The sequence below is a fragment of the Tursiops truncatus genome, chromosome 19, assembly GCF_011762595.2.
Source record: "Tursiops truncatus isolate mTurTru1 chromosome 19, mTurTru1.mat.Y, whole genome shotgun sequence".
Taxonomy (NCBI): Eukaryota; Metazoa; Chordata; class Mammalia; order Artiodactyla; family Delphinidae; genus Tursiops; species Tursiops truncatus.
The window spans coordinates 45,804,163-45,827,231 of NC_047052.1; the positions used below are offsets into that span (position 1 = coordinate 45,804,163).

The following is a 23,069-nucleotide window of genomic DNA, read 5'->3' on the forward strand; positions in this document are numbered from 1 at the left end:
ATTCTCACGCCTGGAAGGCTCTTGCTGTAAAAGGGAAAAGTCCGCGAGGCTTTTGGAATGTGGGGGTGTAGCCTGCCTGGGACTCGCCTTCTCATGAATATTCAGAAACCAGAGAGGAGGGGTCTTAACCCTTCGTTGGCTGGCCGGCCGGAAGGCGGCCCCTCCCCCCTGCGGGCGGGAACAGGATATGAGCCCGGGCGGCTGGGGGGAGGGGAAGCCCCAGGCGACCGCCCCCCCGCCCCACTGCTGGGACCGGGCTCTCCAGCCACAGATGCATGTGGCGCCGCCGCCGCCAGAGCCGGCGCCACCCATCCCGGAGCCTGAGGGGTCCACAGTCGCAGACTCCAGCCTCCCGAAACTGCACCGCGTCCTGAAAGACCCCGAAGCCCAGGCCCCAGCGTCCAGGCTAGAGGACCCCAGATATCCAGGTGCCCAGCGCCCCCTCCTGGAGGAGCTAGGAGTCCGGGACATCAGCGCCGCGCGACCCTGGAGGCCGAGCTTCCTGCACCCGGTTTCCAAGAATTTAGGATCCCAGACCGGAGATTCCCTCCAGAGTTTCCCAGAAAGCTGAGCCCAGGACTCCCCGGGTTTGAGGAACTTGGGATACGGACTCCTAGCGCCCCATCCAGCCCGTTTGGGGTTGAAGCGCCAACTACTTCAAGAGGACCCTGGAATTTGGGGCTCCCTGCGCTCCCTCCTGGAGTTGGTTTAATCCCTGCTCTTAGAGTTAGGGGAACTCAGGAATCCGGCCCCCCCACCCCACGGCCCCATCTAGAAGACTCAGGAATTTGGGTTCCCAGCACCCCCATCTGAGACTCAAGAGTCGACGCCCCCAGCATCTTCCATTTAGAGGACCAAAGAAATTTGGACCACTGCACCCCATCCTCCGAGAGACCCCGGATTCTGGTTCACGGATCCTGAGAGCCCGAAGTTCAAACCCCTGACTTGCAGAGAGACCCAGGAGTCCCGGCTCTGCGCCTCCCCGGGGACCGTGCTAGGGTCGAATAGGAACTGGGCTGCCTCGGTTCGGGGCTGGAGACTCCCCGGGAGGTGAGGGGGGAGGCGAGGGGCCCCGACGGGTTGGGGGAGGGGGCGGCGCCGCTGCCGCTGAACAATGAGGGGGCGTGCCGGCGGGGGGCGAGCGGAGGAGCTGGCGGGAGTTGGGGGCTAGAGGGGTGTGGGGAGGCGCTGCAGGGGAGCTGCGGCGGTGGGAACAGTGAGTGGATCACGGAGGGACTGGCTGGAGGGGGTCGAGAACTCAGGGCCAGCGCCCCAACTCGCAGCTCTCCGCGGGGGAGGGAGCCGTCTGCAGGACCCTGGCATCCGGTCCCCCAGCCTCCTCCGCCCTCCCCTGGGACCCCGCGGCCTCCCGCCCACGGCTTTTTCCCAGCCCTGCCCCTCGCCCTCGGCTCCAGCCGGAGCCCAAACGTTCCCAGGATCCCTGAGCCTCCGGCCCCAGACACGGCAGAATCACAGCTAGGACGACTCTTTCGCTCGCTTTACTCTTTTGTCTCACCCTTTCCATCTTTTTCTCAGTGTTATCTCTCCTTGCTCCCCTCTTTCTATCACTTTGCCTCTGTCTCCCCCAGTAGTTACTCCCAGGGCCCCCTCCCAGGATTTAGACCACACTGTTCATTCTCAGCCCCCAGCCTCTGAGCGTGGGGGGCAGGGAGGCCTATGGGGTCCTGATATCCAGGAAGGGGGTCTTTCTGCAGAAGCCGCTGAGCCACTCAGCCATGCCCGAAGGAGCCCGTGGACTGGGCCTGTCCAAACCCAGCCCTAGCCTCGGCCGCAGAGGTGAAGTGTGTGACTGTGCGGCTGTGTGTGAGACTCAGACAGGTGAGCCTGTGAGGGAGGGGTGGAGCCTGCTGGGCATTCATTCTTTCATGAAAGACACTGCAACGCTCTGGGGCTGACCCAGTGCTGGCAACACAGGCTGACCAAGACAGCCCCAGCCCTGCATGCACAGAGCTTCAGGTCTGGTCCGGGAGATGGACCCATCCCCATACCATGATAGTCCAGAGGGGAAGCCCAGCATAGAGTGGTCAGGGCTGGGATGAGGAAAGCCCCGGGGACTGTGAGAACTTAATCTGGGAGGTCCAGGGAGGCTTCCTGGAGGAGGGGACATCTAAACTGAGAATTGAAAGATGAGGAGGAATGAGTTGAGCGAGGCAAGGAAGAGTGTTCTGCACAGAGGGAGCAGTATGTGCGGGGGCACAGAGGTGAGAAGAGGCTGCTTATTTGAGTAACTGAAAGAAGCTGAGTGTGACTGGAGTCCAGAGGGTAAGAAGTGGTGTGTCGGGACGAGAGCAGACTGGAAAGGTCTCTAATGGCCACCTTGCACAGGCCCCTGTGGATCTGAGGAATCTGGACTTTACCCTGAGGGCAGGAATGGGGTTATACTCATGGGAGTGACGGAGTCAGGCCAATTAATAAAGTTCTCCCAGGATGACACATGGAGGTGGATTTAAGGAATGGAGACAAGCAGTCCAGAGAGGACCCTGAAGGGAGAGGACAGGGCACAGTGAGGGGAGCAGGGAGCCCATGGGAGAGCTGTTGAGCAGGGGTGGGTGAGCGTGGGGGCTAAGCGCACTTACTCAGTTGGGGAGACCCCCTGATCGCCTCTTCCACACCCCCAGCAGCCCCTGCAACCCCCGCCATGGCCTCCCCCCGAGGTTCTGGGAGCTCCACATCCCTGAGCACAGTGGGCTCAGAGGGGGACCCGGCTCCGGGGCCCACCCCAGCCTGCTTGGCCTCCAGGCCAGAGCCCCTTCCGGGGCCCCCCATCCGCCTGCATCTGTCGCCCGTGGGGACCCCAGCTTCGGCGAAACCCTCGAGGCTGGAGCGTGTGGCCCGTGAGATCGTGGAGACAGAGCGGGCCTATGTCCGGGACCTCCGCAGCATCGTGGAGGTGAGGCGGGTAGGCACCCAAGTGCAGTGGGGACCCAGGCCAGCCCCTCCACCCCTGTAACCCCAGTCATTCCCACAGGACTACTTGGGCCCTCTGCTGGACGGCGGGGTTCTGGGGCTGAGCGCGGAGCAGGTGGGCACGCTGTTTGCCAACATTGAGGACATCTACGAGTTCAGCAGGTCAGGGACGGGTGGGATGGGCAGCAGCGCTGCCTCGGGGGGTCGGGGAGGCAGGCTGTGTTCTAACCCCAACCTTGGCACCCCACAGTGCCCTGTCCAGTCTGGAACACGGGGCGTCATGACGTTGGGCAGGGGTCATGATGGGGAGTGAGGATCCAGAGAGGTGGAGGAGTGAGGTGGATGGGAGCCTGAGGGCCCAGCTGAGGTCCAAATATCGGGATGGGTCCAGGCAGCGAGATGGGGCTATCGCTATGTCAGGTCTGGGATCGTGATGAATCCAAGGCTTGTGTGGGGCCTGCGGATCATGACAGTGTGAGCATTTGTGTGACCGGCTCATCCTGGGAAACCCCTCAGTCCCAGACAAACCAGAATGGTTGGCCACTCAGTCCAAGGAGCATGACACCGAGTGTCTTGATGACACCTAATTACACTTATTATTATTATTTTTTGGCCGCACTGCTTGGCTTGTGGGATCTTAGTTCCCCAACCAGGGATTGAACCCAGACCCAGCAGCGAAAGCGCGGAGTCCTAACCACTGGACCACCAGGGAATTGCCTAATTACACTTAAAGTTACTGCAGGAGGTTCGTGAGTCACGACAGGGTCTCGGGGTCACAGTGGGATCTTAAGATATCACAGCTCTGAGCGTCCTGACACCCCTCTCCCCGGGTTGTGCCATGAGATGCCCCAGGCTCATGCCAGCTGTGACAAGACCTCGGGCCGAGGAACGTAATGGTAACCAAGGACAAGGTCTGAGCAGGTTGCAGTCCCCCATGTCGCGATCAGAGGACCCTTCGTATGGACATGACATCCCTTGAGAGATCCTGGCAGCCACCAGGGCCCCAGTCTCCTGGAGTCCTCCCATGGGGGGCAGGGCGCCCCCTCACCCTTCCTCTCCCCTCCACAGCGAGCTCCTGGAGGACCTGGAGGGCAGCAGCAGTGCCGGGGGCATCGCCGAGTGCTTCGTGCAGAGGGTGAGGCGAGGGCCTGGGCTGGGGCCTGGGTAAGGGGGGAGCAGGCCTGGGCTAGGCGTTGCGGGGGGGTCATGGGGAGTCGGGAACTGAGGTCTCCCTGACGCCCTTGCTGCCCACAGAGCGAGGATTTTGACATCTACACGTTGTACTGCATGAACTACCCGAGGTGAGGGCCAAGGAACCCCTGCGGGGCCCCAGGCTGTGCCCACGAGCTGATGTGCCAGCCAAGCTCCCTCCACCCGGACCCATCCAGCTCCTGCCATACCGTGACAGCGTCTACCCTCTCCCTAACCCACCCCGACCCGGGTGGGCCCCTGAGAATTCCAAAACCCTGGCCACTCCCTGACCCCTCCCAGCCTTGCCCACTGTAGCTGCAAGTCTCCCTGACCTGTGCTGTGCCCCCAGCTCCCTGGCCCTGCTCCGGGAGCTGTCAGTGTCTCCGCCAGCAGCCCTGTGGCTGCAGGAGCGCCAGGCCCAGCTCCACCACTCACTGCCCCTGCAGAGCTTCCTGCTGAAGCCTGTTCAGCGCATCCTCAAGTACCATCTGCTGCTGCAGGTCAGCTGTGGCCCCTGGGGGGCTGCTTGGGGAGGGGCAAGGCTGTCCATTGGCCACCTGGTGAACATCTGGAGATTGGACCCTGGACGAGTTGGGCAAGGCCTGGGGAGGCATCCGGTCCCTAGAAACTGGGCCGGTGCTTGGGGCAGGGTCTTGCTGGCAGTGGGGGCTGGCGCCAGCTGATTTCACTTCGTGTCTTTGCCTGTTTGTCTCTCTCCGCCTCTGCCCCTGCCTTTATTTGTCTCTCTCTCTTATCCTTGTCATTCTTTCTTCCTCTGTTCCTCTTCCACTCCCTGGGTGCCTGGTGGCTGCCCTCCAGGAGCTAGGCAAGCACTGGGTGGAGGGCCCAGACGCCGGGGGCCGCGAGTTGGTGGAGGAGGCTATCGTGTCCATGACAGCGGTCGCCTGGTACATCAATGACATGAAACGCAAGCAGGAGCACGCTGCGCGCCTCCAGGTGACCCCTGGGAGAGGGCTGGGACCGGCGGCATGGGGGGCAGTGGGCGTGATGGCCTTTGCGGGGTTCGGTCCGTGCGTTGGAGGGCGGGCTGGGACAGTGCAGTCTGATTGCTAACCCCCCTGTGTTGGTATGCGTACACCGCCCACCGGTGTGTTCCTGTGCCCGCTGCACCCGGCGTGGTCCCGGCAGGAGGTGCAGCGGCGGCTGGGTGGCTGGACCGGTCCGGAGCTCAGTGCTTTTGGCGAGCTGGTGCTGGAGGGCGCATTCCGAGGTGGTGGAGGGGGCGGTCCCCGACTTCGAGGGGGTGAACGGCTGCTCTTTCTGTTCTCACGGATGCTGCTCGTGGCCAAGCGCCGGGGACCAGAATACACATACAAGGGCCACATCTTCGTGAGTTCAGGGATGGGGCAGGGCCAGAATGTTACCTGCCAGGTATGTTCTATACACGCATACCTGTAGACCTAAAAGCTGGGGGCAGGATCCGCAAGGAGGGACAACCCAGCTTAAAAGGGCCATGTTTTCTTGAGTCCGAGGTGGGGGGGCAGGGTTTAATAAGGAGGGGTGAGGCCAGTGGGATGCACGGGTGGTGCAGGCCTGGAGGGGGAGGACCTGGATTTGCCCACCAGACAAGCATCTTCATGGGCAGGCATGTCTTCTTGATCCAGATGAGGCGGGGAGGGCTGGTGAGGGAGAGCTGAGCCCAGCCTGGTGGGGAGGGTTGACAGGGGGAAAGGGGACATCTTTCTAGGGGGTAGGGACCCAGATACACACGAGGGGCACATGGATGAGTCTGAGGCCTCTGAACTTGCCTCCCCTCTCTGCCCCTCATCCAGTGTTGCAACCTGAGTGTGACTGAGAGCCCTCGAGACCCTCTAGGGTTCAAGGTGTCTGATCTGACCATTCCCAAGCACAGACACCTGCTCCAGGTGAGCAGAGGGTGGGGCTGGGCGGGCAGGGATCCCCCAGTCCCTAGACCTCACCCCTGGCTCCCCATTCCACCCCACCCTGCCCCCAGGCCAAGAACCAAGAAGAGAAGAGGCTGTGGATTCACTGTCTCCAGCGCCTCTTCTTTGAGAATCACCCCGCCTCCATCCCTGCCAAGGTACAGCTCCTGCCACCGCGGGGGGTCCTCAGGGTGCTGGAGACTCCCCTCCCCCAGTAACACCGAAAAACCCTGACTGCAGGGGGTGCCGTCTTAGAACATGGTAGTTAAATTGCAGCGTTACGTTGCCGGGGTTTCAATCCCAGCTCCATCACATCCCTGCTTTGTGACTTTAGGCAAGTAATTTAACCTCTCTGGCTTCAGTTTCCTCACCTGGAGGAATGACAGCATCAACCTCATAGGGTTGCGGTGAGGATTAGTCATTATCAGTCGTGTAAGGCACCTGACATGTAGTAGCACCCTTTTTTTTTTTTTTTGCGGTACGCGGGCCTCTCACTGTCGTGGCCTCTCCCGTTGCGGAGCACAGGCTCCAGACGCGCAGGCTCAGCGGCCATGGCTCACGGGCCCAGCTGCTCTGCGGCATGTGGGATCTTCCCGGACCGGGGCATGAACCCGTGTTGCCTACATCGGCAGGCGGACTCTCAACCACTGCGCCACCAGGGAAGCCCAGCAGCACCCTTTAATAGGACCGTGACTGGGGTGCTCAGGGACCAGCCCCCTCATCCCTCATCCTTGTCTCTTTCAGGCAAAACAAGTTCTCCTTGAAAACAGCCTGCACTGTGAGTTGGGGCCCTGTGTTGGGAGGATGTGGCAGTAGAGGAATCACTTCTAAGAAAAAGTAAAGTGTTAGCCCCAAATCTCTCCCTGCAGGTGCTCCTAAAAGTAAGTCTATCCCAGAGCCCCTGACACCTCCACTTGGGTCTCCCCGACCTCGAGATGCTAGAAGTTTCACCCCTGGACGAAGGAACACAGGTAAAAGAGATGGAACCCTGAGTTCCCTCTCCCTCCACTCCTCCCCCAGAAGCCTGGAGCTGGGCTCCTAACAAGGTTCTGATCCGCCTCTCCCATAGCTCCATCTCCAGGACCCGCCACTACCCGCCGTGGCCGCAGACAGTCTGGTGAGTACCCTTCACCTAAAAGTGAACTAGGCATCAGGTGGGACCTGGCCCCTGACATCACTGTGTCCTCCCTCCAGAGCCCCTGAAGGACCCTTACGTCATGTTTCCACAGAACGGTGAGGGACCACCCACCCCGGCCTGCTCCGTCCCTGTCTGTCTGTCTGTTCCCGGGGATGCCCAGAATTCGTGAGGGAGGGGTGATAGGGGCAGCTCATCAATGACAAGGAATAACACTTGTTCTTACATCTCACTCTTTTCTCTTTCTCATGTCTTCATCCCCAGCTAAGCCTAGACTCAAGGTGAGAAACATCCTGGGACAGGGTTTGTTTTGGGTCCTGGACTCCTGGGTCTGAGGGAGGAGGGAGCTTGGGTTCCAAAGTGCTGGGTCTGAAGAAGAAGGGGGCTGGGGACTGGATTCCTCTGTCTCAGGGAGGAGGGGGATGGGGCCCTGGACTCCTGCCCTCCTTCCTTTCCTTCCTCACAGCACACTGGCAGTGAGGGGGAGCTCTACCCGCCCTTAGAGCCTCTGCCACCAGTTCCAGCTTCTGAACCCCCTGAGGACCTGGAGGACACTGGGCCCCCCACGCTGGACCCCTCTGGGACCTCAATCACTGAAGAAATCCTGGAGCTGCTAAACCAAAGAGGCCTCCGGGATCCAGGGGTGAGTCGGGCATCCCCTCACGGTGTCCTTGGGGCTCTGGGCCTGGGCAGGCACAGCCTGGGGGTCAGGGGGGCCAACCCACCCTGATACCTTGGGCTTCTTCCTCAGTGCCCACTACAGCCACCCCCCCATGACATTCCCAAGTTCCCCGGAGATTCCCAGGTGCCAGGCGACAGTGACACCCTCGCATTCCAAGCCCTGCCCAGCCGGGACTCTTCAGAAGAGGAGGAGGAAGAAGAGCTGGATACGGATGAACGGGGCCCTTCCCCACTCCACGTCCTAGAGGGGCTTGAAAGTTCCATTGCGGCTGAAATTCCTGACATTCCCAGCCTTTCCAAAAGTCCTGATGTACCCAACCTCCCTGAAATTCCCAGCCTTTCTGAAATTCCCCAAATGCCCCGCCTTCCCAGTCTCTCTGACATTTCCAGTGTTTTTGAAATGCCCTGCCTTCCAGCCATACCCAGTGTCCCCGACATTCCTAGTCTCTCCAACGCTCCCACCCTCCCCTGTGACTCCTGGCTCCAGGGACCTCTGCAGGAGCCGGATGAGGCTCTAGCCACCAGGAGAGAGCTCTTCCCTGGAAGCAGTTCTGGAAAACTGGGAGAGCCCTCCTCAGAAAGCAGGGCAGGCCAAGAGGAGGGTGAAGGAGTATCATACCCAGCTTTCCAGCCCCGGGATGTCACCCAAGGTCAGGAATTCCCAGATGAGCTGGAGTTCCGCCCTTGCTCAGAAATCCGGAGTGCCTGGCGGGCACTGGAGCAGGGGCAGCCGGCCCGGCCAGGTTTCCCAGAGCCGCTGCTGATCCTGGAGGATTCAGATCTAAGTGGAGGCAGCGGAAGCGGGAAGGCAGGAGCCCCAACTTCGGAGAGGTCAGCGTCCCGAGTGCGAGAGTTGGCCCGGCTTTACAGCGAGCGGATCCAGCAGATGCAGCGGGCTGAGACCCGGGCATCAGCCAACGCCCCCCGCCGCCGGCCACGGGCTCTGGCCCAGCCGCAGCTGTTGCCCTGCCTGCCCCGTGAGCAGGCTGAGCCAGGTGAGGTCCAGGTATGTGGTTGGCAGACGCAGCCCATGTGGGGGCATCCATCCTAACTCTCTCCACCTTGCTTTGCATACAGGGCCCCTGCCTGCCTTTGGACATGTGCTCGTATGTGAGCTGGCCTTCTCGCTGACCTGCGCCCAGGAATCTGTCCCCCTAAGCCCTGCTGCCCAGGTTCAAGCTGCCACAGCTGTGACTAAGCAGCGAGGCTGCCTGGACGGCCAGCGTCTAAATGTTTCAAGTTTGCCTGAGCAACACCATCTGGGCATCCAGGTTCCAGCTGCTACCCCTCTGCCTGAGCAAGGAGGCCTCTGGAATATCCGGATTCCAGCCACCACACCTTTGCCCAAGCAGGAAGACCCCCCCAACGGCCAGATGCCAGCTATTACAACTTTGCCGGATCAAGAAGGCCACCCGGAAATCCAAGTTCCAGCTGCCACTCCTTTGCCGGAGCATAGAGGCCACGTGGATATACCGGTTCCATCTACCACCTCTTTTCCTGAGCAAGGATGCCACGTGGACATCCAAGTTCCAATCACCCCAGCTTTGCCTAAGCGGGGAAGTTGCTCTGATGTCATGGCTTTAGCCGCCACTCCTACGCCCAAGCGAGAAGGCCACCTGGACAGCCAGAGCTCAACCAACACCCCGTTAACTAAGCAAGGAGATTCTAGGGCTGTTCAGTCCCCAGCCACTGCCTGTGGCCAAGCCGTCGATCCTTTGCTTATACACAGAAGCAGCCTAGACCCTCAGATCCCAGCTGACACCCCAGTGCCCTTGCAACACGACCTCCCTGACATTCAGGTTCCGGGTACCTCACCTTTGCCTGCACCTGGAGGCCACCTAGACCATCAGACCCCAGCCAACACTCTGCCGTCCTTGCCCCGGGACCTCCCACACTTTCAGGTTCCAGCTGCCGTACCTTCCCCGCAGCCACAAGGCCTCACGGACACCCAGGTCCAAGCCCTCCCACCTTTGCCCCAGCAGGGAGGCCTCCCGGACATCCAGGGTCCAGCTGCTGCGCCTCTGCTTGAGGAGCAAAGCCTCACAGACCTCCAGGGTCAGAAACTGACACCTTTGTTGGAGCAGAAGAGCCTCACCAACGACCATGTTCCAGCTGCCCCACCTTTGCCTGAGCAAGGGGGCCCTCGGGACATTCAGGGCCTGTTACCCACCCGAGTCCAGACCACGGTGGTTTTGTCTAAACAAGGAGGCCACGCGGTCTCTCACGTTGCCAGGTCAGAGTCGTCAGACTTGAGCCCACCCCACAGTCCCCCACTCACAACCCGGCAGCTCCTGGGCTCCAACGCAGCTGCCCTGTCAAGATACCTGGCAGCCTCATACATCAGCCAGAGCCTGGCGCGGCGGCAAGGGCCTGGAGGAGAGGCTCCCCCGGCCTCCCGGGGCCCTTGGCCCTCCTCCGCCCCCACGTCACGGGCACCTTCACCGCCACCCCAGCCTCAACCCCCAGCGCCCCCAGCCAGGAGGCTCAGCTACGCCACCACGGTCAACATCCACGTCGGGGGTGGCGGGCGGCTACAGCCAGCCAAGGCCCAGGTCAGGTTGAACCACCCTGCTCTCTTGGCAACCCCCCAGGAATCAGTGGGCCTTCGCAGAGCCCAGGGGGCTCCCGACGCCCCTTTCCACATGTGAGCCAGGATGTCGCGCTTCTTGAAAAGCAGAGACTTCAGCCAGATGCCACAGACCCTCAGAATTCACCCGGAAGTCCAGACGCTGAACACAGGTCTAAAAATTGCCACAGCTTTCCAACACCTGGCGTCTTTGGCACATGGGCCTTATTACTTAACCTGGATTAACCCAACAGGGATGGGGAAGGGGATGTCATTAATATTTTGTTAATATTATGAAATTATGTATCTTTCCCATTCTGGGGGCCGTGGGGGATGACAGAAGACGACAATGAATGGGAAGGTCTGATACAGCACAAATCAGTCGTTCTGAAAATTTGGGGAATCTCAAACTCCTTTGAGAATTACTGAAGACTGGACCCATTACAGTTTGGTGTGTGATTCTAGAGGGTTTATGAACTGCTTGATGCCTATCTAGGAAGGCCAAGTTAAGAAGCTTTCTCCCAAGCAGATCCCTCAAAATTCATTCCCTTAGCAGTTTATCCAGTTGATGTGTCCCACCATCATCTATTCCTCTCATCTACTTAGCCAATTCTATCCACCCAGCTATCTCTCCGTCATCTCCCTCTGTCCGTCTTCCAATCCATCATCCCACCCATATGTCTTGCTTTATTCAACTTTCTCTACCCTATTCATCCATCATCCTACCCCACCCCCCATCTAGCACCCGTTCCTCCGTCAATCCACTCATCTATTATCCCACGTGTCCATCTTCTCCAACCAACTCTCTCCATTCATCCATTTGTCCCTCCATATTCCCATCTATGTCCATTCATTCGTACATCTCATCACTCAACCATCTCCTAATCCATCGAGCCAACCGTCCATTTAACCATCTCTGCCACCATCCATCCAACCATTTTAATCTCTTTACATCCATCCCTCCTTAATTGGATTCTTCTGGGTCTTGGTACTACAAAATTTCGGAGACAAGTTCCCCGCTAATGCCAAAATGGATCAGGTTTGGGGTTCTGGCAGAAGGGTCCCACATCTGCCTTATTTCTCTTGGCAACCACTCTCCACCCTCCTAAGTATTCCAGTTCTCGTACCCACCCATCGAATTCTTCTATCAGATCTCTTTACTCCCTCTCTCTAGTTGGGGACCTCTACAGTGCCTCAATATGCCCCCACACCCCAAAGTAATTCAGGTCTTAGGGACAAAGGCTTTTATATTAAGATCGTTCTGTCCTCCTCCCAGCACTGGTATGCCCAGTGAGAAGCACAATTTAAGCAGTTTCTTTGGTCATATTAGCTGCTTTTATTGAACACTTAACCTCTTGTGCTTTAGTGCATCATCTGTTTAGTCTTCCCTGGAATTCTCTGCGACACCGCAGCATCATGGCTGAGTTGAAGTCCCAGCTTTTCTAGTACTTGGTGTGTTAACTTCCCTCCGAGCCTCGGTTTCCTCATCTGCACAATGAGGACAGCAATACCTGCCTCGCAGGATCATCGGAAAGTTTCAGTAAGCGTATCCTTACTTCCCAAATGTATTTAAGCCTAACTCACCGAGGCAGTGTTCAAATCAGATGCCCCAGGATCTAGTCCCAACCCATGGAATGAGAACCTCCAAGGCAGGAGCCTAAGAGTCTGGTTTTAACAATCAATTAACGGCAACAACAAAAAATGCTGTTACTGAGTACTAACTGCATACCACAGGCATTAGTCACTTTATTTGAACTCGTTCACTCTGAGTCCTCACAACATCCCTAAAAGGCAAGTGAGGATGATTCTTACCCCCCACTTTAGAGATGAGGAAACTGAGGCACATAGAGGATAAGGGACTTGCCCAAACAAGTGGGAAGGAGCAGAGCTGGGACTCATCCACACTGCCAAGCCCGTCGGCACTTTTACTTGAGTGTGTCAGGCGCTGTTCTTGTCACTGGGGGCACAACAGGGAATAATTCCTTGCCCACAAGGGGCTTGCAGCCTGGTGCTCCAAAGGCCCTAGGTAATTGGTCATTAGCTGGGTAAAATGAGTAAGTCCTGGCTCAGTAAGCGTCAGCTGCTGGCTTCTATTCAGTTATTGAGTGGTTACCATGCCATACACCAGAGCCTAGGCTGAGTCGGCTTCTTGGCCTGGACCTGCTCCGCTGCAGCCTCCCGACAAAAGTCAGGGCTGAGGCTGGCCCTCCCCTCTTCCGCCCCCGGCTGCACATTCCCAGCTGAAAGAAAGTTCCCAGCCTGGCCTGGGCTCCCAGCGGTGCCGGAATTCCTGGTATTTGAGGAGGCAGCAGGGAGGAAGGAGGCCATCTACTCCAAGGCTTAGAGTGAGGAAGGAGAGGCAAGCCCCCTCAGCCACTCCAGATGCGTCTCAGCTGTGCCTCTGGGAGGGGGCTAAGAGTCTCAGTAAGGGGGTCTCCGGACCCCGTGCGAAAACCCTGGGCACTAGGCCTGCCTCGGGCCCTCCTACTCCCTGCCCCTGAATTCCATTCCTCCTGCCTGCCCGACTCCTACCTCTGCTTCATAACCCCAGCTCCAACGCCTCCTCAGGAATACCTTTCTTGCTGGTCTACTACAGCCTGCCTTTTGTAAACTGTCTTTAGAGCTGCAATTAAGACAGGCTTGAAAAGGGAAAGGGCAGCTGTCCACTGCCTTCTTTGGGACACTGCTGCCCTCCTTGGGATGTTTAGGTTAATGCCAGCCAAACCCAGTTAACCCGAGTTAACTCCAGCTCCAGTGCAAAACTTGGTAAGTTATTTAGCCACTAGGCTAACTTTCTCACCAGCTAACACGAAGACACCTGCCTGTCGCCAACCTCACAGGGATGTTGTAAACACTTAGCCTGGCAACCAGATGGAGCTCAATCAACCCCATTCTCCATCTGTAAGAAGCACTTTGTATGTTTTCTCTGTACACCAGTGCTGTCCCACAGAATTTTCCTGTGACAATGTTCTCATCAGTGCAGCCCAGCTTGGCGGCCACATGTGGCTACGGTTTTGGTAGGGCAGACATACAAAAAGGGCAACTAGTCAGTAAATCCCAAGGTCCTTCTTTTATAAAGAAAATTTGTGAAACTCTTCTTGATTAAGTGTGTAATGATGTTCTTGCCAGTACTCAGCAGGGGGAGTAGCGAGGAAGCCCACTTGGGGGCAGATCGCTTAAGTATCCAGGTTGGCTGCAAAGGCTGGTATGGAAGCACAGATGCCCTTCCCACCCCAATGATGTTCACTAGCTTCCTTTAAAAATGGGGAAAGAAACTGAAGGCAACTTAATTCACAAACAGTACTTCCCAATACGTATACCAGGGCCATCCCACAGAACTTTCTTCCATGATGGAAATGCTCTATCATCTCTGCAGCCCAGTGGTAGCAACTGAGAGCCCACCTAAGTCAGCTATTATCATCCCATGGCAGACACAACAGATGAACAAGTCCTCAGACCTATATGTTCCCAGGCCCATAAGGACAGTCACCACACTGAGCATAACTGGGACCTGCTTTAAGGAGGCCATGGGGGTGTGGCAGACTTTCTCAGGAGTTATTGCTGACATCCTGAAGGATGTGGCCAATCAGGGGGAAATCATGCACCCATCCACAATGGGGTGGTTACAGCCCCCTGCCCCAATCTCAATCCTATCTACACTACAGGTTGGCATTAAGGAAAATTCCTTTCCCAACACAGGCATGGATGGCTCTTAGTTGCTGACTTAAAGACTCCATCCAGGCAGTTTCTCCTCACTTTGTAGTAAAGATTATTGATCTTACACATTTCCCCTGCTCTTCTCTGACATGTCATTAAAACAACAGCAAAGAGACTTCCCTTGTGGCGCAGTGGCTAACACTGCACATTCCCAATGCAAGGGGCCTGGGTTTGACCCCTGGTCAGGGACTAGATCCCACATGCCACAACTAAGACCCGGCACAGCCACATAAATAAATAAATATTTAAAAATAAATTAAAAAATAAAACAACAGCAAAAAGATTGGGGGAAAAAAAAAACTCACAAGGATACCCCACACAACCAATGACCTAGAACCACGCCCACCTCAGCTGTGCCAACACACTGGACTCTACTGGAGGTGCACAGAAACTGAGACCAGGGCTGCTCCCACCAGCCTCTCCAACCCAACCCATCTCCTACCACGAGTGGTAGCCTCTAGAAAGGCTTCTGGGGCATCTCCTGTATTCCTTTTAGACAAAGACCACCTCAGAAGACCACAGCATAGTCCTTGAAACCTTAAATCCCGTAACATTTTTATTATAAAGGTGAACCCTGATCTTTACGACAGGCTTAACGGTAGGATTTCTGGTAGCGAGCACGGGCACCAGGACCTCCAAACTTTTTGGATTCGCAGCGACGGGGATCAGCTACCAGCAGGGTCCGGTCATACTGGATGAGGATGTCTTTGATCTCCTTCTTGGAAGCCTCATCCACGTCTGGGGATTAAAGTAGGGGTAAAGATTTAGATACGCCAGGAAGTGTCCTCCTGCTCTTTGTGACTAAATGCAAGAGTGCCAGAGCTAGACCTTGACCTGCCCCCCCCCCCCACCTGATGGGAAGGACCCACCCTCACTCACATTTCTGGTAATAGGCCACCAAGGCTTTGGAGATGGACTGGCGGATTGCTGTGAGAAAGAAACACACACACAAAAAAGGTACATCAACTTTAGGAACACCCAAGGGTAGGACCCACCTTCCACCCATGTGCCCAGTTCCTGGGACTCACCATAAATCTGAGCTACATGACCACCACCCTTCACTCGGACACGGATGTCAACACCAGCAAATCGCTCCTTGCCCAGAAGCAGAACAGGTTCCAGTAGCTAGAGCAACAGGAAGCATGACAGGATTTTAGATCACAACCTGGGCAGCCAAGCCACCTCACCGAACATTCCTCCACAACTCTCTCCAAGTAGCTTCGGCCACCACTGGCCTCAAAGTATTAGTGGAAGAGGGTTGGGCTGTTACTCAAGGCACTCTGCACAGCCAGCAGAGCAGGGGCGTTTCCAAGACAGAAGAGATGGCTGAAGGCAACCTGAAACTTGAGGTGGGCTCCCTCCTGTGTTTCCCTCTGGACATCAGATTACCTTTCTTTAAGACTGATTCTAAAAAAAAAAAGACACCCTCCTGAAAAAAAAAAAAAGACTGATTCTTAGAATGCTGGCACTTTAGCCCAACACTAAGGAACACCTCTGCAGCCACCAAGGCTGCCCCAAACAGTGAAAAGCCACTCCTGAGCTACGTCACGTGCTTTCCCCACCTGAGCTCTGTGCCCTCCCTTTGAGTCTCACAGATTTCCAGAAAAATTACAACTATGCTATAACCCTATTTTGTTTTACCTACTTCAGGCCTCAGCTCACAAGTCTCCCCCAACCCTGCTCTGAAGCTTCCACCCAGGTTTGAGCCAGAAACCTTCTCTGGGCTCCTGTACGCCAGCTTTGACTACTTTGGAGCAGTGTCTGGTACTAGGGTCCAATGTGTCTCCCCCACTGGATTGGGAGCTCTGTGGCGGCAGGCCCTGAAGCCATCAGGGTCACTGATTTGTCTCCAGCTCTCAACACAGGCTGCACACACAAAGCCTTCGAGTAAACTGACAGTAAGAATAAGCCACAATACTCAATTATCTGCTCTACAAAGGAATCTCAGACACCACCTTATTAAGTTTTAACTAACCCTGCAACGGAGATGTTATTCTTCACCTTTAAAAGCAATAGACTTAACAAATGCATTCTCACACACACCAACAACCTCACAAGGAAAATCCAATTTACCCTCACAACAGCCCTCCAAGGTAGGAATTATTCCTATTTTACAGAAAAGGTAAGTTACTGCCTCAAATCACTCAGCTAGAAACGGCAGAAATCAAACTCGGATCTCTTTCCATTCTGAGCCAAAGAAACTGAGACCTTCCAATAAAACTTTATTCAGGGAAAAAAAAAAAAAGAAACTGAGGCTCAGACAGAGAGAGGAGGAACTCCTTTCACAGCCAAGCAGAACAAACTCAAATTCTTATAATGCTTATTAAGTATGTACAATATTCAAACCCTACTTTATTCACAATGTTTCGAAAAACAAAACATTGATTCCTGTTGTCGGAGAGTGTATACTACCCTAAAAGTCAAAACATTAAGAAATAAACAACCTTATATCCCTATTAACTTATTGCAAGAAATCAGACCACATAAACTTGCGTAATCCCCATGCCATCCGGTCCCCAAAACTGAGTGAGCTTCCAAATAACCCAGTTAAGCACCTGCTTAATCTTCAACATCCACGTTTTCACTCTCAATTCAAGCTTTTGTAACATCGCCTGAACCCCCAACACCCGACTCCATTCATCGACAAATACCCCATTTTTCTGTCCCCTACTAAGCTTCTAAACGTCCCATTATTGACACCAGACCCTTCAGCTTCCAAGATCGACGAACTCCAGGAACCCACTTACTCCAACATCTCCATCTCCAGAACCCTCCACTCAACCCAAACAACCATCCTTAATTCCGGTACCTTGTACTGCAGCGTGCGAGGTTCGATCATCTCCAGGGGACGCCCGTTTACCTTGATGAGGCCGTTACCTCGTTTGCAGTGCGCCACGGCCGTGGCCGTCTTCTGCGGAAAGCGAAGGGAAAACAACGGAGCCACGTGAGCTCCGGGCCCCGGCTCCCAAGTCGACCCCAGAACCCTGCCCACAAGCCTCTCCCCGACCCAGGCCTCCTCTCGCCCCTACCATCGGGAGCCCAGCTTACCTTGCGTCCGAAGACCTGCACCGACTGCAGAGGGCCCTTAGCCGGCATGGCTGCGAGCGTTCACAGGAGCTCTTCACCGTGCGGCGCCGCAACCGGAAAAGGAAAATCCGGGCCCAACCTGGCTGCTTTTCACGGTCTGCGCAGGCGCGTTGTGCTCACCTTCGCGACAGGAGGGAGCTTTACGGCTAGTGGGCGGGGCTTTGGATTGGCGGCGGGAAGGTGGGTCCAGAGAGCGGAGGGGGCGGGCCCCGGGAGCGGAAGGGGCGGGGCTTGAAGGGTGTCGGGGGGCTGACAGAGAAGGGTGCGGACAAGACGAAATTCACATCCTTGGTCTTCCTTGATCACCGCCAGTTCTCATTTGCATTTAGGCTCTTTAATAACCTCCCTCCGCTCCCATACGCAACCGATTATCGCCCTTTTCGAAGGAGGTTTGTGTTATGCTTCATCATCGGCAATCTTCTTCCCCTCTAGAGTTCCCTTCTGAGAAACCTGGCAGGATTCAGACTCCCCCTACGTCCTAGAACCCACTTCCTTAGAGAGTCCCCCCAGAATCCTTTTCCTCTTAGAGGCCCCTACCCCAGAGTCTGGCTTTCACCAGAACTTCCTTTCTTTTAGAGTCTCCTCCTGCCAGAATTTTTCTCTAAGAGGTCTTCTCCCAAAACCCCCTCCTCAGAATCCTCACACTAGACTCTTTCTTTCCCTGAATCTCCCTCCACTCAGGGCCCTTTCCCCCCGCCATAATTCTCCCCAGAATCTTTCTCTCCTCAGACCCACGAGCCCTAGAATCCCCCTTCTTCAGAAGCTCCTCCCCCAATCCGCTTTTCCCGCAACTGTCCCCCTAGAACCCGTTTTCACAAAATCATCACTTTCAGAGCCCCCTCCCTCAAAATCTACCTTTCCCAAGAATTTGTTTTCCTTCAGAGCCTCCTCTCCCCAGCAATTGTCTCCCCTGAAATTTGCCTCCCCACTAGAATCCCCCACTCCTTGGAGACGCTCCAAAATTCTACTCTTCAGAGTCTCTATCTGAGAACCCTCTTTCTCCGGACCCCCCCAAATCACCCTCCTCTCTAGGCTCCTCCCACACAGAATTCTCTATCCCAGGAGTCCCCAACCCTCAGGATCTAACGCCAGGTGATCTGAGGTAGAGCTGATGTAATAATAATAGAAATAAAGTGCACAATAAATGTAATGCACTTGAATCATCCCGAAACCATCCTCACCCCCACCCCCGGTCCTTGGAAAAATTGTCTTCCACGAAAACGGTCCCTGGTGCCAAAAAGGTTGGGGACCACTGCTCTATCCCCAGTCCCCCCAGCCCATCTGAGGAACCTCAGGATTGGGTAGCTCCCTGGCCCCCCACCACTCAGGATGCTCCCTTCCTAGCCCAGAGCTCCCTCTCAGGGCTGCAGGGAGCCCACCGTTGCCTCAGTTTCTCTGGCAGCACTGGGTCTGGAGTCCAAAGTGCAAAAGGGTGTGGTGGCTCACCTGTTCCTGGAGGGTCCAAGACAGGGTGGAGATTGGTGGGCAGGTCAGGGGCCGGAGGGAGGATCCTGCAGCTCAGAATCCAGCTCCTAAAGGGTGAGAGAGGGAGAGGAGCCAGGCCCTGGGGAGAGAGGAAGGGAAGACCCAGTGGCTGACTTGGAGGGACCCACGGACAGATACACAGCACAAGAGAGAGACAGGCACACATGGAGGAGAAGGCAAAGACGGGACCAACAGAGGAGAGGAAAAAGAAGAGAGACACCAGGTCAGTCAAAGATAGAGCCAGGAGACACAAGTGACAGAGATCCAGAGGCAGAGAGGCCAACCCTCAGAGAAAGAAGACAGGCAGGTACAGGCAGGCACGAAGATTCCAAGACACTTTCAACAGAAATAGAAGTAGAAAGCAGAGCAGAGACTCCCAAATATGTACCTGCAGAGACAGATAAAGCCTAACCCTGGTGTTTTCCAGTGAGAAGACAGGCCACAGAATGCACATGCTTTCACACACTCTGTACTGCCTTATGGGCCTGTTTGGGGGGCAGGGGAAGCTTCCAAACTCTCCAGTCTCTCCACGGTGATCCTCGTAGCCTTGCTAAGTCTGGTATCTTGGGTGGGGGGAAAGAAGTGGGTCTGGGAGTCCCCTGACCTAGGTCCTCCCTACTCTAGGGTCACCATCTCCTCCAACTTCTTGGAGTACATTTCCTGGGTATCTGTGGATTGAGTAAAGCTGGAAGGGAGGGAAAGGGGGCAATTCCCTCACCTATTCCAGTTTTCCAACTTGCTCCCACTCTCTGTACCTCTTGTTTCCAGGACCCCAGGCCGGAACCAGAGAAAGTCTGGGGGTGGGCAGGGTGCCCATGTGGCCTCTCTGGACCATCCTCCTGCTGGTGCTGCCCTTGGGAGGCCTAGGACCACCCTTCTGCCCAAGGGAGACTTTCTGCTTCCTCATTGCCATCATGAAGTTGCTGGTGAGTAGGGAGGGAAGAGCCAGCAGACAGGGGCAGGCTAGTTAGGGAGTGGGTGGGGGGCATGTTGAGGAAAGGCCAGTCTCTCCCCCCCACCAAAATCTGATTTTACTCCCTACCTCGCCATTGTAGGGAAGCAAAAATGATGGTACTCTTTACACCGCAGATGATCTTTTGGTGGGTATCTCATTAGCTCCTTACTGAAGTTGGAAGTTTAGGGAGAGCCCACTAGGCTCAGAACATGCACATGTTAAGGCCAGGAGACAGGCAGGCTGGTATTCTGGTTGTCCAGCTCCTGACCCACCCCAGCCTTGACAAATATATATGGCCTGCATTGTGTCTTCATTGCTGCGCGCAGGCTTTTTCTAGTTGCAGGGAGCTGGGGCTACTCTTCGTTGCGGAGCGCGGGCTTCTCATTGCGGTGGCTTCTCTTGATGCACAGCACGGGCTCTAGGCCTGTAGGCTTTAGTGGCTGTGGCACTTGGGCTCAGTAGTTGTGGCACATGGGCTTAGTTGCTCCGTGGCATGTGGCATCTTCCCGGACCAGGGCTCAAACCCGTGTCCCCTTCATTGGCAGGTGGATTCTTAACCACTGCGCCACCAGGGACATCAACAAATATATTTTATTCACTGCGGTCTCCAACACCTACTACAGTGACTGGCACATAATCACAACAAAGGATGATGGTGATGATTACAGCTGTTCTCATATAGTGCTTACCCTGTGCCAGGTACTCGTCAGCATATTAGCTTAATTACTCTTCACACTGACCCTATGAGGTAAACAAGGCCATCATGTATGGATGTGAAGGTGTACACTGCACAAGAATCCCACATCTACAAGGACAGTATTCTCATCTTGGATATATTTGTCAATTTCCAGCAGACGGCAGTAAAGTATCTTGTTCTAACAAAATCAGCACTTAGAAGTACTTTAAGGAAGGAGTGTCTTTTTCTAACTTACACAGGTGCAGTTCCAGTGAAGGTAGAAGGTAGGGATTATTCAGAGCTCCACTTTACAGACGAGGAAACTGAGGCTCAGAGAAGTGAAGGGGCTTGTCCCAGGCCACAAGTCAGAAATTGTGGGGGTGAGGACTTGGGATCAGTCCTTGCCCAGAGACACCAGATCATTCTGTCCCTACAGGTGTGTCCTGCTGAGGCTCTAGGCTACTTTTGGCTGGAGCTGTCTGTGATTGGGTTTGAGGAGGGCCCATCCATGGAGACTGCTGTGTTCCGGCTACAACGCCTATTGGATGCCCTCAGGTCCTGGCTGTGGGTGACTGGCTGGGGCCCTTGTCCACCCTGTGGAGGACACCCTCAGAGACCCGTCCATCTTTTTCTGGCCAAACTCTTGGAGTTATTACAGGGTGCTTGTGCTCAGCATCTGCCCTCAGCACGAACCTGGGAGGTTCGTGGGAAGGATACAGACTCCCTGGTACTCCTGGAGAGGCTGCGTGGAGAGAGGGAGAGGAGATTCGGTCTTCAGCCCCAGTTCCCAAACCCCAAGCCTTCTCCTTCTAGGCCAGAGGATCTCACCCAGAGCCCCAGAAGCCAGGGGAAGAGGAGAGAAAGTAAAATATAAGGTGAGATCTGAAGCCTGAAGTCTCTGACCTACTGGGGCAGAGGGTTGGATAAATTGCCCACACCTGTCCCCGTTGTTCTCCCTCTCTTTCAGATACTCCCTCCTCTCTCCTCTTCCAGGAAGGGACCGAGAATTGCACACCCGTCCTCCAAACTCATCCCCATCCCTTGAGGACAGGAAGAGTCTTGTGGCTCACATTCCTGGCTGCAAATAGTCATCACGTGGAAAACTTTTTTTTTTTTTTTTTGCGGTAAGCGGGCCTCTCACTGTTGTGGCCTCTCCCATTGCGGAGCACAGGCTCCGGATGCGCAGACTCAGCAGCCATGCCCCACGGACCCAGCCGCTCCGCGGCATGTGGGATCTTCCCGGACCGCGGCACGAACCCGTGTCCCCTGCATCGGCAGGCAGACTCTCAGCCATTGCGCCACCAGGGAAGCCCTGGAAAACTTTTAAGTGATGCTGATGGCCAGGTCCCAGCCCAGAGAATTTGACAATTGGTCTCTGGTGAATCCTGAACATCTATATATGTATTTTTTGAATATTTGAATTTTATTTATTTTTTTATACAGCAGGTTCTTGTTAGTTATCTATTTTATACATATTAGTGTATATATGTCAATCCCAGTTCATCCCACCGCCCCCCCACCCCCTGCCGCTTTCCCCCCTTGGTGTCCATACGTTTGTTCTCTACATCTGTGTCTCTATTTCTGCCCTGCAAACCGGTTCATCTGTACCATTTTTCTAGGTTCCACATATATGCGTTAATATACGATATTTGCTGAACATCTATATTTTTAAAATCAACTTTATTGAGACATAATTTACATACATTTTTTAAAATATAAATTTATTTATTCATTTATTTAGTTTTGGCTGCGTTGGGTCTTTGTTGCTGCGCGCAGGCTTTCTCTAGTTGCGGTGAGCGGGGGCTACTCTTCATTGAGGTGCGCGGGCTTCTCATTGCGGTGGCTTCTCTTGTTGCCAAGCATGGGCTCTAGGCATGCAGGCTTCGGTAGTTGTGGCACGCCGGCTCAGTAGTTGTGGCTCGCGGGCTCTAGAGCGCAGGCTCAGTGGTTGTGGTGCATGGGCTTAGTTGCTATGCGGCATGTGGAATCTTCCCGGACCAGGGCTTAAACCCGTGTCGCCTACATTGGCAGGTGGATTATTTTTATTTATTTATCTTTTTGCGGTACTCGGGCCTCTCACTGTTGTGGCCTCTCCCGTTGCGGAGCGTAGGCTCCAGATGCACAGGCTCAGCGGCCATGGCTCATGGGCCTAGCCGCTCCACAGCATGCGGGATCTGCCCGGACCAGGGCACGAACCCGCGTCCCCTGCATTGGCAGGCGGACTCTCAACCACTGTGGCACCAGGGAAGCCCGGCAGGTGGATTCTTTTTTTGCGGTACGCGGGCCTCTCACTGTTGTGGCCTCTCCCGTTGCGGAGCACAGGCTCCGGACGCACAGGCTCAGCGACCATGGCTCACGGGCCTAGCCGCTCCACAGCATGCGGGATCTTCCCGGACCGGGTCACGAACCCGTATCCCCTGCATCGGCAGGCGGATTCTCAACCACTGCGCCACCAGGGAAGTCCCTACATAGTTTATTTTTGAGCTTTGGTTACCTTGTATACAAACTAGGGGTATCTACCTCCTAGGAATGTTTCAGAGGCTGTGAGATAAAGTCTGATTTATTTGCAAATTTGTTATTATTTGCTAATCTCATGCTTCCTCACGGCTTGGCACACCACGTTAGTGATCTGGACTAAATTCAAGCAAACACTTATTTCTGGCTAGAAAAGGCCGATCCCAGGGTGTTATAACACTCCGATTTGACCATCCCAAGATGTCTGCTCCACGCTCTACTTTAAGACA

The 23,069-nt window shown here is 55.4% G+C and overlaps 3 protein-coding genes across 8 annotated transcripts; 2 read left to right on the top strand and 1 right to left on the bottom strand.

Moving 5' to 3' along the window:
• Positions 1-163: 163 nt before the first annotated feature.
• Positions 164-13,500, top strand: PLEKHG2 (pleckstrin homology and RhoGEF domain containing G2). 5 transcript variants are annotated; one of them, XM_033844293.2, is made up of 19 exons: positions 164-1,050; positions 1,701-1,839; positions 2,640-2,911; positions 2,990-3,090; positions 3,997-4,063; positions 4,183-4,229; positions 4,469-4,619; positions 4,939-5,076; positions 5,269-5,469; positions 5,913-6,005; positions 6,095-6,181; positions 6,768-6,801; positions 6,893-6,994; positions 7,093-7,140; positions 7,218-7,256; positions 7,423-7,439; positions 7,625-7,801; positions 7,910-8,834; positions 8,917-13,500. In XM_033844293.2, the coding sequence occupies exons 2-19, from the start codon at positions 1,737-1,739 to the stop codon at positions 10,485-10,487; spliced, it is 4,173 nt and encodes a 1,390-aa protein (XP_033700184.1). In that variant the 5' UTR covers positions 164-1,050; positions 1,701-1,736; the 3' UTR covers positions 10,488-13,500. The 5 variants fall into 5 exon arrangements, with proteins under 5 accessions (XP_033700184.1, XP_033700185.1, XP_073651955.1 ...); XM_033844294.2 differs by having other exon boundaries at positions 1,716-1,839; positions 2,643-2,911; XM_033844292.2 differs by having other exon boundaries at positions 165-1,050; positions 1,716-1,839.
• A 1,156-nt stretch (positions 13,501-14,656) lies between these two features.
• RPS16 (ribosomal protein S16) lies at positions 14,657-17,330 on the bottom strand. Of its 2 annotated transcripts, XM_004319899.4 has the most exons (5): positions 17,171-17,329; positions 16,932-17,033; positions 15,151-15,247; positions 15,002-15,049; positions 14,657-14,860 (listed from the first exon to the last, which is right to left on the bottom strand). In XM_004319899.4, exons 1-5 carry the CDS (start codon positions 17,216-17,218, stop codon positions 14,715-14,717), a joined length of 441 nt encoding a protein of 146 aa, XP_004319947.1. In that variant the 5' UTR covers positions 17,219-17,329; the 3' UTR covers positions 14,657-14,714. The 2 variants fall into 2 exon arrangements, with proteins under 2 accessions (XP_004319947.1, XP_004319946.1); XM_004319898.4 differs by having other exon boundaries at positions 15,002-15,247; positions 17,171-17,330.
• On the top strand, positions 17,217-23,043 carry LOC117308929 (uncharacterized). The gene is made up of 6 exons (XM_073796823.1): positions 17,217-17,354; positions 17,466-17,598; positions 19,463-19,620; positions 19,750-19,794; positions 20,762-21,200; positions 21,293-23,043. Exons 1-5 carry the CDS (start codon positions 17,217-17,219, stop codon positions 21,197-21,199), a joined length of 912 nt encoding a protein of 303 aa, XP_073652924.1. The 3' UTR covers position 21,200; positions 21,293-23,043.
• Positions 23,044-23,069: the final 26 nt, after the last annotated feature.

Excerpts from the sequence above, each read along its gene's own strand:
- PLEKHG2 (XM_033844293.2), top strand. The coding sequence starts at position 1,737 with ATGCCCGAAGGAGCCCGTGGACTGGGCCTGTCCAAACCCAGCCCTAGC. Across the intron at positions 2,912-2,989 it reads ACCTCCGCAGCATCGTGGAG|GACTACTTGGGCCCTCTGCT; the intron begins GTGAGGCGGGTA and ends TCATTCCCACAG. Across the intron at positions 5,470-5,912 it reads CATACAAGGGCCACATCTTC|TGTTGCAACCTGAGTGTGAC; the intron begins GTGAGTTCAGGG and ends CCCCTCATCCAG.
- LOC117308929 (XM_073796823.1), top strand. The coding sequence starts at position 17,217 with ATGGCTGCGAGCGTTCACAGGAGCTCTTCACCGTGCGGCGCCGCAACC. Across the intron at positions 17,355-17,465 it reads CGACAGGAGGGAGCTTTACG|AGAAGGGTGCGGACAAGACG; the intron begins GCTAGTGGGCGG and ends GGGGGCTGACAG. Across the intron at positions 19,621-19,749 it reads TTGCCATCATGAAGTTGCTG|GGAAGCAAAAATGATGGTAC; the intron begins GTGAGTAGGGAG and ends TCGCCATTGTAG.
- RPS16 (XM_004319898.4), bottom strand. The coding sequence starts at position 17,218 with ATGCCGGCTAAGGGCCCTCTGCAGTCGGTGCAGGTCTTCGGACGCAAG. Across the intron at positions 17,034-17,170 it reads TGCAGGTCTTCGGACGCAAG|AAGACGGCCACGGCCGTGGC; the intron begins GTAAGCTGGGCT and ends CGCTTTCCGCAG. Across the intron at positions 14,861-15,001 it reads GGTGGCCTATTACCAGAAAT|ACGTGGATGAGGCTTCCAAG; the intron begins GTGAGTGAGGGT and ends TTTAATCCCCAG.